Genomic DNA, 13,208 nt, shown 5'->3' on the forward strand with positions numbered 1-13,208 from the left:
ACTCGAATTACTTTTTCTAGAATTAAATTGAAGAAGTAGCATGTTAGAGTCGCCTTGTCTGAAGCTTCGTTTGGTATTGAACGGCAATGAAAGGTGGTCTCTCATCGGAGTCTGTTTTTTCTTTTCATTCCGTGTGTTTTTTTTTTACGTGACGGGGCCCAAGGATATTTCACCTTCTCATTTTAGTTCGCTTTCAAAAAAATGTTTTTCCGCCACCAAGAGAATATTTGATCTAAGGCCGGAAGTCGTGAGACGCTTGAGCCATATAAAATATAATCGTGTTTGGCCTCTGATATGTGAATGGCGCTCAGAGAACTTTCCTCACTGGCGTGAACTTCTACACATGGCCAGCCTAAACTGACCAAATTGATTTATTTTTGTTTTCACTAATTGCGAATAGTATTCTACTGAATTCCTGGAAGGATAATTACTTGAAGTATAATTCGATCTTACGCCTTCTAGTTGAACTTTATCAGCCAGCGTGCGTTAAATTAAGTCACTTAAAGATCATTTTTGTGTTATCACTATTTTTTATTTATTATATAAATTTTAAAATTATAAATATGTTTTACGCTGTAACATTCTTTCTCTTTCAACTCATGCATCTACAAACGGCCCTTCATTTTTAAGCGCTATGTCCTGGTTAAGTAACGTCCGGCTTTTACTTGACTGATCGGCATCGTTAGAGATTTGAGCGCTGAGGGCTTCATTCTATGCATTTGGAGGGCTCCACTCTCCAAGTAAACAATCATTTAGATACGCTCTACTAATACTTAAGTCTTCCACGTTCTTAACACGCGCGTTAGTAGTACACGCACGTTCGGTGTCGTTGATGGCTTGATATGAAATTGTCAATTTGTCAGCGACGCGCTCCGATGTGACGGACATGTTAAACAATTTCGGGCTGTTATCGTCAGACTATTAAGATAAACAGAGGGATGAAGGAAATCAGTATGTATGTATACTAGATAAATATTTAGAAACATATTTAAATGCAAGTAGGGATGATATTTGGTTAAATTTTTAGTTAAATCAATATTTTTTAGGATCTTTCTTTTTTTAAACTAATTCAGAGCTTCAGGCAAACACTTACCGCCTTATTGTAGCATTGAAAGAACTCCAAACCATCAGATATACTTTCGCAAGCAACCAACGATGAGCAAAGTGAGTGACCATCATCCAAAAGATCTTGACGTTCCAAAGCACTTTGCTCCGAAAGCAATTTCTTTGCCGCCGTTGCCGTATTTTTGCAATCGTTGTACTCCTTATAGTAGACTTCATTGATCGCCGTCTGATTATCCAAATACCAATCGAAACAGGCATCGGTTTCCTCAGCTCCGACAGCTGCGCCACGGGTCATTTGCATTGTGTGCACTACCTGGCGTAGAGCCAAGTTTTGCTGTTCGAGCAATGGCTGCCAGTCCACAGGCGATTGCGCTAAGGCGCTGCTGACAATTGTTGCCAATAACAAGGAGAGCAGAGATTTTGTTGCCATCTTACGCACTTTTGTTCTTTGAAGTACTTTGTGTGTTTATAAATTTTTAAAATATTTTTGTATACGATTTTGTCGAAGAATTTTTAAACTTCTACTCGCCGTTCGCCGGTTTCTTCACACCTGTCACACTTGGGCCTCACACTGTTAATGATATTTTAAAGCACCCTTAACCAGTTTTTATATGAGTGCGGACTGTTTTGACGGGTGCTTTTTGGTAATTATATTGCATTACTCATTTTGATTTGTCCGATTTAATCTTATTTTTATACAACAAACAATGCATATGTGTATTATATTAGCAGTAGTTCGTAATCTTTAAAATAATAGTTGCGTTTACATACTTTTAGCATTTTAAATTTGTTATCAATTGATGTGGCTGCTGACAAGTAGCTGATAGACAGGAGTGACATGTTTGGTATGTTTGCACCAGACGTTTTGATTCAAATGGCGCCTAATAAATATCCAATTCTAAGAAATAAAACTTTTTCCTTTACTTATCTCGGAAACGGTATTTGTTATACTTAATATGAGGCGAACTATTTCAAATTAATCTCTACTGGATTATTTTATAGAAATAATCAATAATTTAATCGTTTCCTTATGATAATTTTGACTGAATCATACCTCAATATATTCTAAAAATTAATATAATTTAAATCTTCATCGACGTGTATACATCTATACTGATCCAGAAATTGTAAATAACATTTTAAATATATATAAAATATTTAATTATTCATCAATATTTATATTATCGCCTTCAAGGTAATTCCCACCAGAAGTTTTTATTTTTCTAGTTCTCGAAACAATTACCATAAGTACTTTTGGGATTGCCTTCAGCTTCTTTGGAGAATTTTATTTTATCTCTTTAATTCCAATTTAGCCATAAACGTCTGTCTATCTGTATATGGCGCGCAGAGAGCTTTCCTCACTTCTATATATGGCTCCATCCTCTTTTCTTTATAGAATATCATTTTGAACTAGAGAGACGAAAGACATTCTTCGGTATGTGGAAGTTGCACGTCATGCTAATTGCTGTTAACGAGTGAATTACGAATTACTCGTATATTGGATTGTCATATCTCCCTTCTGCCCTTTTGTCTTTTGAATTTTGCGGCTATGTATAAAACGCTACAAAGTTCGTATCTGGCAATATTATACATCTATGCGAGGTCTTGACATAACCTACAAAACGACGCTATGTATGATCAGTTTGGACATTGCGTTAAACAGTTATAGAAGTGTAATGGACATGGACATGGAGTTCACTAAAGCCGAAATTCGCGCTATTTTAAAGTTTTACTTCGTTAAAAGCAAATCCGCTAGAAAAATGTATCGTGAGATTAATGTTGTTTTGAGGGATGATACTCTATCACTTCGAACTGCGGAGGAATGGTTTAGACGATTCAAACCGGGTGAAAACGACATCATGGATAAGCCGGTCGATGGAAGACCTGTGACGACGAACACCGTTCAAATCATGGAAACATCGATTTAGACCGGCATGTGGCATTTCGTGACATCGCATAGAATATGGGCGTTAGTCACCAAACCATTTTAAACCATCTGCAGAAGGCTGGATGCACCAAAAAGCTTGATGTTTGGGTGCCGCATGATTTGACGCAAATAAACCTTCTGGACCGAATCAACGCCTGCGATATGCTGCTGAAACGGAACGAACTGGACACATTTTTGAAGCGGATGTTGACTGGCGACATAAAATGGATCACATACCACAATGTCAAGTGAAAATGGTGGTGGGCGAAGGCCAGGGAATCGTCCCAAACAAGTGCCAAGCCGAGATTGACGGTAGGAAGGTTTTGCTGTGTGTTTGGTGGGATTGGAAGGGAATCATCCACTAAGAGCTGCTCCCATATAGCTAGACGCTTAATTCTACCAATATCTTAATTCTACTGCGAACAACTGGACCGCTTAAAGAAAAAAAAAGAAGATATTACGAATTTCGAACGAAACTACGCATATTTGAACCAAATCCGATCCGTAAGGGAGATATAGGGTTGTCAAAAAAGTCTTTCGGTATTTTCGCTAGTTGGCGCTGAAAGCGCGTAGTTCTAGTTTTATTCATCGCATCGGGTAATGCTATACCTTTTTGGAAAGCTCATTTCACGCGCTAACACGTGTTTGATTGATTGTCGTTTCTTTTAAGTCGTTCATGAGTTATAGCGTCGCAAACATGGAGCAAAATAAAGAGAAAATACGGCATATTTTACAGTACTACTACGATAAAGGCAAAAATGCATCTCAAGCCGCCAATAAAATTTTTGCAGTTTATGGACCCGATACAGTTTCCATTTCCACTGCACAACGATGGTTTCAACGTTTTCGTTCTGGTGTAGAGGTGGTCGAAGATGCGCCACGCTCCGGAAAGCCTGTCGTCAAAAATTGCGATAAAATCGCTGAATTGGTCGAAAGAGACCGGCATAGCAGTCATCAAACCGTTATAAACCCTTTGAAGAAGCTTGGAGTCACTAAGAAGCTCGATGTATGGGTGCCACACGAATTGATTCAATAAAATTACCGCAAGAAGGCAACCAAATATATGACAGACTTATATTATCAGTTGCTTTCCAATAAAAATAATATGTCACTCTTTTTTATTTAATTCAAAGAGCTGATAGCGGAGAGACACGACTGAAGCCTTAGAAGCAGACAATATAAAAGCCGACATTTTAGTAAATCACAAAAATTAATGTATTACTGACGTCTTTAGAAAAGTTAGGATATATTTATGAAACGCCTCCACTCTCTCGTCTCAGGTTTACTCTCTAATAGCAACTTTAGAAATATTAAAAAAAAAAAATCAAGCACACCTATTCCAGCACAACCTTTAGATACAGATCACCACGTGGCATTTCAAATTACCCCATATTGTTGTGATACTACGTGCTTTTCCCGCTGCGCCGTTTTATTTTGCATTTTATAATGCCAATTCCGTTATGCACGCCGTTTCCATGCCACACTGCTTCCATGCAACGCATAACCTTTTCGCCGCATCACACTCCATTGCAAGCGAACTCGGTAAATTGGCGGTTGTGGTTATGGCGACACTTGCTTTACTGGTTGTAGGTGGCAAGCGCAACGTGAACGTGGCATAGACGCTGCCACATTTTGCTGCTGGGCACATGCCACTGGTCCATGCAATGCACTGTGCACAGCAAGTTGCAACTTGCACGGCATAAATGCAGCGTTGAAGCGGTAAATGAAGCCAATAACTTATGCAGTGTTAGCTGTTGCGTCAGACTGTGGCAACATTGCAGGCGCGCGTGGGCGTCCCTATCACAGCGCCGCTTAATATGATATGAATGAGTAAGAGCCAAAGTTGTGAAGGCAGTAAAAAAAAGCGAAAAGAAAAAAAAGATGTGCAAAAGGAAAAAGAGAAATGCAAAAACAAAAAACTCAACTTAAGAAAACAGTTAAGCGACGCGACGCGGCGGGCAATTGCGGCGGAATGCGTTGCTGCTGGCGGTAATGAGATGTAGCAGCGGCGCGCAGGCGTGCAGCGGCAAACACGCACACATAACGGCACTCCAGCACTCAAGCACCCAACACAAACACAAACAAGCCAACAAAAATGTAATTAAGATATGCAAATGAAGCAAAGATATGACTTGGAGCGTGTGCGCAACGCGTTTTGCCGCCAAACGCGGTGGGTGTAATCGGCGGCCTGGATGCAAGCGTCGAACGTGGGGACACATCAGCGAGTTGAAGTATGCAAAATGTAGTGTAAATTTGTACATTTAATAAAATGTGTACCCGCTACTTACGCTCCACTGGATATGCCGTTTGGTTGGCTGGCTTGTTTGTTTGTTTGTTTGTGTGGCAGCGCGCAGCTTGTTTGAAATTACTATGCAAGCGCCGGGCTTGTCTCCTTGAGTGACACTGAATGACATCATCACAACATCATCAAATATTTATCAAGTCAATTATAAACTAAATAAAATTTTCCGCATTTATGCCTGCTGTCGGCGAAAGGCAAAGGATTCCAGGCGACAGCGACAGCAGCCACTTCGGCGTTTGAATTAAGTTGCGGAAGAAGCAGCGGGAATACGGACAATGAAGGGCTGCAATTCTGATGTTAGTAATGTCTGAAATTATCGGTTACAAATTACTTAATGCAGTTGAAGATCGTATAGAATTAGTTGTTGAGATATTACCATAGGATTGGGTAGTCGAAAAAGTTTTTTCGTATTTTGTAAATAGATGTCGTTGCAATCGTATATCTCCAGTGCTACCAATCACATTGTGGCATACGATATAAAAAATAAATACGAAAAGACTTTTTCGACTACTTGTCCTTGCAAATTTAATTAAATTGACAATCGACGATATTACTAGACCAAAGCTCATACCAAACTGTCAATTTAGGTATAATGGTAGTTCATGAATAATTTGTAGATTTTCTTCACACCAGAATCGACAGTTTCGTATATGTACCATACCTTTCAGATGAAAGTGAGCTTTATCGGAGAAGGTGATTTTTTTTAATTGTTCTGGTTTTCAAGTTGTTCCAAGGCAGAATCAGCGAATTCTCGAGGCTTACGGTAGTTCAATGGCTTCAGTTCTTGAGTGAGAGCAATTCTATATGGATGCAAGCCCAAATCCTCTCTCAAAATCCCACAAGTCGTGGTTTCAGACAGTCCCAATTCTTGGAAACGTATTGTAATCGACAAATTCACTCAGCAACACTTGCGAGCACAGGCGGATGATTATTACGACCATAAATGGCAAAGGGCTCGAGAAGATGAAATTTGGAAACGATTTTTTTGATAATAAAATTGAATAATTTGTAAATGTTGTTCTTGCGTGTGTCTTTCCATAATTGAATTGTAAACATTACTAAATACAATGAGATTTACAAATCATATATTAAAAATGTTCGAAACGACACTTAGAAATTATATCATTCCTACATACATATTGGAAAACCCGGTATTTACTGCATAGGGTCTCCGATTTTTTCTTTTGCGTATTACTTACTTCGTGGCAAACTTAATATTCCCTGCACATGGTATAATTATAAACAAAGATGCGGTGTCGATAACCGACGCTTGTTATTAAGAGATTTTGACCGATTGCGCCAAATTTGATATCAAATTATCTTAGCGCCAGGTCCGGACTACAAACTCGATATACTTGTACAGAAATTTCCCAACCACCATTACGAAACTTCTGGCGAGTTATGGAATCAAGTTCCTATCCTCTTGGTCATGTTAGGCTGCTTCTGGGTGATTGTCCACCTATCGACAGTCCAATTGTTAATGACCCAGATCGGATTTGCGAGTTTGGCCTTAGAAAAGCAACTCATGCTAGATCATTTCTCCTAATCCAACCAAACATCTGAATGATTGACATTTTCAAGCCCATTTTTCATCACCGCTTTAGAAATGGATCGGTTCAGCAGCGCATTTTGCTATTAAAACAACAAAAAGTATCCTCCAACATATTGCGCAGGCCTAACAAACAAAAATTTGACAGATATCGATTTATTGATAAGTAAGAAAAGGTCATTGGCACGAATATGTCTTTTGCAAGCGTTGAAAGCGCAATAAGTGCACGACCTCATCAAACTGTTTCGAATTTAGTACATGTTATTACTCTTATCGCATTTTTTCTAAATTTTGACTCAACAGCTAGCATTTTGGTATTCAGGTTTGTGGGTTCAGTTCAGGAATATAGTAGATAGCTACGATGACTGCGTCAACTAAAAACTATTCTGGCCATACAATTTGGCACCTTTTTAGTCACTAGGAAATCAGAAAGAGATTCTTGTACGCACTGTTAACACAGACATTTTCAAAGTATACTCGCTTTGACAGCAAGTTTCAGAGCTAGTCTGTTTTCATACACCACAGAGTATGCGTCTGGACCTCTTCCTAATTAACTGCTAGTTTTCAAAATCGGAGATTTTTCGAAATTTTCATGGAGCACATATGTATATTAGTATGCATGATAATTATTTTTGTTTTAAATGCCTTACGTATACCTGAGTAATTTCAACACATTCACATGATAAAGAGATAGGACGATAATTGGAAAAATTATAACACTCTAAACTAACTAGTTTTTGACGCGCAACTGACAAGTGTATTGATAAGTAATTGTAATTGAATATTGAACAAAGTATACGCACTTGATGTATTTAACTATCTGAAGAGTTGATTTGCGGTAATTATGCTTGCCACTTTAAATGTCATTAAACAATAGAACCAATTATGTACAAAAGGCAGTAAACTGATTTGTGGGTGGTCAGTGGAGAAAAGCCTGATGAGTGTTAAATAGCTGATAAACTTTGTTTCACAAAATCTCTTCGGGTGACCGCCACTATGACCGGATAGAACGGCTAGTGTTCAGAAATGCAACTCTAAGACGGATCGGAGAAGGAAAAAAGAGGATTTCAGAAAACGAGTCAGTTTGACATGCGCTGACATTTCTGTTAATGTAATGAAGCTGTGGGAGTGAATGGTTTTCACGGAATTAACTTTCATTATCCGTTTGTTTATTATGTTTCTACTCTTTGATAATATTATGATATTCTCATATTATGATATAATATCTCAGAGCCTGTTGACTTCCAAATGTTGTTAAGCTCATATTATTGTATTTGATAGAGAGTTAATTGAACGCTGCAATGAGAACACTTGTACTTTGAATGCAAGACCTAAAACTCGACTTTGTTTCTAGTAATAAATTTAGTTCGCAGCTGATCCAAGCCAACTTATATGAAAAATATACTTTATAGAGTCGGAAAGCTAACTTGAAAATTGTTTGATTTTACACGTCAAACTGTCAAGTTCAGTGGAAGCACAACGAATAGTGTGCCGTTATAGGATTAAGCGTGCCCTTTATTTTCTTCAGCCCGTATTTCTCTACACGTGTTTGCTTCAAACTCTTTAATTTATTATGTGAACTTTGTTGCTTACTCATGTAGAGTGAGAAAATTTCTATTTTATAGCATTCAAGAAAAAATTCCCCGTTTCTATTGCCTACAATAAACATTATTTATTATCTAAAAAGTTTTTCTAAGAAATTGCTTCAAACTTCAGTGACGTCTTCTTAACTATTACGTGCAAATATTTGAAATATATAGGGTGCAATATAAGGTTTTTTTTTTAATTTAGAATGTTATTAGAAGGAGCTAGTAATTGAAGCGGAAGAACTATATATTAGTTCTTGGAGAGATAACAGTGGCGGATTCAGAGGGGTCAAATGACTTATTAATAATTTTACAATTCTGAAAAAAATATAAAGCAACAAAAATATAATCCAGAAATTTTCCATTTTTTGACAAACATTAGTAACTTGAAAAAAAGGAAGCAGCGGGAAAGCAATGCAACTCATCGCAGCCGTGTACAAGTTTGAAATTTTAATTGGGATTTTTTGGCCTATGTGACATTCTATCTCTAATTCATTCACACAGCGCGATTCTTGAGAAAGAATCGATCGATCCGTCAAAGGCATCAAATATGATAGATATGTTGCTTGTAACGTTCCGAAATCAAATACAAAAAGCTGAGGAGCATTTTCGACCCATTTATTCAGACACGAAAAAAATGGCGGCAGAATTGAAAGTTGACGAAGAAATCTAAGAATCTGCGGCTGACAAGCAAAACGCGAAAATTTCTGCGTGAGAGCTTGCAATGAATTCTACAGGGTCTCAGTGTACATTCCTCTGTTGGTTTTCAGCTGAGTTTAATGCTTCCAGAAGAAGTATATGCTTTGAAAACCAAAGAATTGGAAAGTCTTATTGACTGCTTGGTAGATAGATTCAAAGGCCTTTGGGATAATGACAATGCCATTACGACGTTTGAAGCTCAAAGCTGAACTTGATCACTAGCAGTGCCATTGAGGGCAAAGCAAAAGTCAAAAGACAACATCGACTGCGTTGGAAACGTTGAAGAGTTGCGATGTAGACCTATATCCCATAATGCATAGTTTTCTTCGCATATTCTACACAATTCCTGTGACGGATGTGAGCTCTGAACGCTCTTTTTCGACACTTCGCCGCATGAACACATGACTGAGGACGAATATGCTCCAAGATAGATTGATCGGCCTGGCGTTGTTGCACTCACATCATGACATTGTAGTCACTGCAGATGAAGTTTTCGAAATATTTTCAAAACTTGGCCCACATGGTTTCGTTTTGTGAAATTTTTCTATTCAATACACGAACTGATTACAGTATTATACATTGAAATAAATTACTTGTATGTCACCTGCACGTCAACGATTTATAATGTGCTTTTTTTCCATTTAGATCCCACTGATATTAGAAGGTCGATCTGAAATTTTTCCGCCATGTATGAAGACTACCATACTTAATATAATATTTTTATATCGTCTACACTAGAGCCACTCTTTGCTGATTAAATTAAAGCAAGTCATTTCTTAGTCACAGCTAGTGTTGTATTTCGATTATATCCAATGTCTGCGTAATATCGAGCCATAAATAAGATTTTGCGTCATAATTTGTGGACTGATGTGGCTTATCAAGGTTTTATCGCATCCATATTTTTTTTTCCATGTGCCAACCATAAGTTGATAAAACTTGAACGGGGGAGCTACTAATTGTGGTAGACGTTTAAAATTAAATTATTTGCTCATTTTTAGCAAAAAAGATATTCAGTTGTACCAAAGATTATTCTACCTTCACAAATAAAAAAGTTTCCCATACAAGGATTTGATTTAGATTGTACATTTTGTATGATAACTATATGCAACAGCGATCCAATATCGGTGGTTTCGACAAATCAGCAGATCCTTGTGGAAGAAAGAACGTTTTTTAGGGACTAGTACGCATTTCTACAGAGCGGCTGGACTTGGCTAAGTCGACACTGCTTCTCATCTCTCATGTTCAAGGTTTTAAAAAATAGAAAGAGATCAATTTTTCATGAGATGGGCGGAAAAATTTATATTTATTATTTAAAACGCAAAATAGTCTCGTCTCTTTCCTTAAATTATCAAATACTTAATTCAATTCTCGTGAATTCGCTAATAGATAAGAAGTACTCTTCCAAGAATTTTAACTCAATTAATAAAGAAGAATTTATAAACTTGTATTCACGTAGACATATATAAATATATGGTAGGTTTGTTTCTGCTTCCACCACGGGGAAGATAAAAAACCCAGCTACTTAACCGATAGCCGACTTCCTGTTGTTGTTCCTCAGTATGGCATTTTAATAAGCACTAATTTTAGAACCTTTGAATTTTACTTCCGTTGATTTGTTTTTGATTATTTTTCAATCGTTTGTGTCACTGCTAATAATAGCTTTTAATTTCAATTAACCTATTATTGGTCTGGCGATTAGATTGTGTCAAAGCCAATAGTGCCTTTACTATGTGGTTTTTAGCGGTTTGGTTTCAATCATTTGAGGCAGTGTGGTATATGCACTTGTATTAGAGGCTAGACGCCAGTTAGCTGATTATTATTTGTCACCTGCTTTCCGCACACTTAATGCTGATACTATATCAAAAAAGAATGAGATTTCTTAGAAAAATTATAAATAGGTGGGCGTAAATGAGTTTTACTGAACTGGCATACACGGATTAGATTTAGATAATAAAAAAGTTGTTGCTTAGTTTTTTTTTCATAGAAAAAATGGTTGTGCTCAGGTTTGATTTTTATGTACCGAAAATTATTAATCAGAGAATGATTGTCACGTGCAGTTTCGGAATGCGAATATATATGACATATATAAAAAATTATATATGATAGAGTTAATATCTTTATGTTAAAATTATTATCGATTAAGGAGTTTGTAGTGTAAATTATGCTTGTAGCCTTCCAATAGATGTTTTTTTTTTTTTCGGTGCATAAAACTCGAGAAAACGGAGACTATTTGATTTGTGATTTTCTAGGTCGTTTTACCGGGTGATCCTAGTAAACATACCTTTTTTAAAAGCCTTTTTTGGCAGCTGACGCGTTCGTCGTGCCATTCATCATTGAAAGATCATTGAAAGACTACCGCCTGAACAATTTTTATAAATCGTTCAACTTTATTATGAAAATTCACATTCTGTAATGAATATATTTCGCGCAATTCGTTCAAATTATGGCCACCATAATCAGCCTATAGAGCCTATACTATTCGCGACACCATCACCCAACTTGAGACCCAGTACTAATTACTGGATAATATTCGACCACATAGACCACGTCCAGAACGGAGTGAAGAATATACATATACTAGCCTTAGCTAAGAGTGTACACGAAGACCATAGACGCTGTTCGCGGCAACTCGGACTGACTCGGTGTGGAATGATTTGTCGTAATTTACGTCGAGATCTTAACTTTAAAGCGTACAAAATACAGTTTGTGCAGGAAGTGAAGCTGCTTGACCTTCCCAAGCGACATCGCTTCGCTTTCTACTTTTAAGCGAATATAAGTATATCCCCTAGAAGAGTATGGAAAATTATATATCAATTATAGTTGATTAAATATACCTCTCTGCCATTTTACTTAAGAAGGTATGAATGACGTTCATAGATTATCTATATTATCTAACCACCGTTGTCTTCTATTCTTTAGCGATAATTCTTAAACAAATATCATATACAAGTCACTTATTTGCCGGATAAGCAAAGTTGTTTACTCATAAAATATTTAACATTCGGTTGTAAAATGACACCCGATATTTCAAACAGCAAATATTTACTCAAGTCAATACGTGCAATACATATGTATGTGTGTAGGTGTGTACGTATGAACGTATATTACTGTACGACTTCGAGGCGATAATACCGCTATTGAATTATGAGCAGCAGATAGCTGTTGAGTAACAAGATAATGTAGTTTTTATTTCCGGCAAATTATAAACATATTTACATACATATATGAAGCGGCAGGTTCATAGTGCTAGAGTTGGTAAATAATATTGAAGTTTTAAATGCAAACAAGGTTTTTTATCATTACTCGTTTCTACTACACGTTTTGACAAATATGATTGGAATTTATCATTAGAATACGCAATTGTTGAGGGGATTGGAAGAAAATCAAAATTGAGGTGTTGTTTAAGTGCGGAGTTTAGGTGAGGTTAAAGGAAAAAAATTAGAGGAGTAAGCGACGTGTTGAAACATTTTGGGAGTCATACCTATTAAGGGAGCTCTGCATTCACCGAAACAGATGGCAGTCCGATGGTGAAAGGTTAGGCTATATGGTTGATGTATCAAAACTTAAAAGCCAAGCACTTCCAGTTTTTGTCGAGTCATCAGAAAAGTGTGTGGTCTAGCGTTGTCCTGATAGAAGCCGAAGTCCTTTTCTGTTCGGGGCGCTTATTTCGATTGCTTGCTGCAATCTCGTCAGTTGTTGACAGTGAAATGTGGATCGATGAATCGCAGATGTTAGCTCGGTCCATTAAATTCACAGACAATTCATATGGTACCCAAACATCGAGCTACTTTTTGTGGCCACCCTTTTTTAAATGATTCAAAACCGTTTGACAATGAAAATTAAGTTCCTAAGCGATGTCATGGCTGATAATAACCTGGTCAATCTTTTCCATAATTTCATCGACTTTTTCAAGGATAGATCGATCAGAGCGAGGTGTATCTTTCACATCGAAATCTCCAGAACGGAAGCGAGCAAATCTATGTTGTCCTACACGAACTGATACAGCTTCATTACAAATTTCATGGTGGCTTGCGTGGCATTCTTCCCTTTTTTATACAAAAATTTCAAAATTTAGCGAAT

The 13,208-nt window shown here is 37.2% G+C and overlaps 1 protein-coding gene across 1 annotated transcript; it reads right to left on the reverse strand.

Annotated features, from left to right (window-relative positions):
• Positions 1-584: 584 nt before the first annotated feature.
• On the reverse strand, positions 585-1,645 carry LOC125777742 (uncharacterized). Its single transcript, XM_049453125.1, has 2 exons — positions 1,094-1,645; positions 585-918 (listed from the first exon to the last, which is right to left on the reverse strand). The coding sequence occupies exons 1-2, from the start codon at positions 1,493-1,495 to the stop codon at positions 712-714; spliced, it is 609 nt and encodes a 202-aa protein (XP_049309082.1). The 5' UTR covers positions 1,496-1,645; the 3' UTR covers positions 585-711.
• Positions 1,646-13,208: the final 11,563 nt, after the last annotated feature.

Source organism: Bactrocera dorsalis, chromosome 3 (assembly GCF_023373825.1).
Source record: "Bactrocera dorsalis isolate Fly_Bdor chromosome 3, ASM2337382v1, whole genome shotgun sequence".
Taxonomy (NCBI): Eukaryota; Metazoa; Arthropoda; class Insecta; order Diptera; family Tephritidae; genus Bactrocera; species Bactrocera dorsalis.

Excerpts from the sequence above, each read along its gene's own strand:
- LOC125777742 (XM_049453125.1), bottom strand. The coding sequence starts at position 1,495 with ATGGCAACAAAATCTCTGCTCTCCTTGTTATTGGCAACAATTGTCAGC. Across the intron at positions 919-1,093 it reads TTCAATGCTACAATAAGGCG|TCTGACGATAACAGCCCGAA; the intron begins GTAAGTGTTTGC and ends TTATCTTAATAG.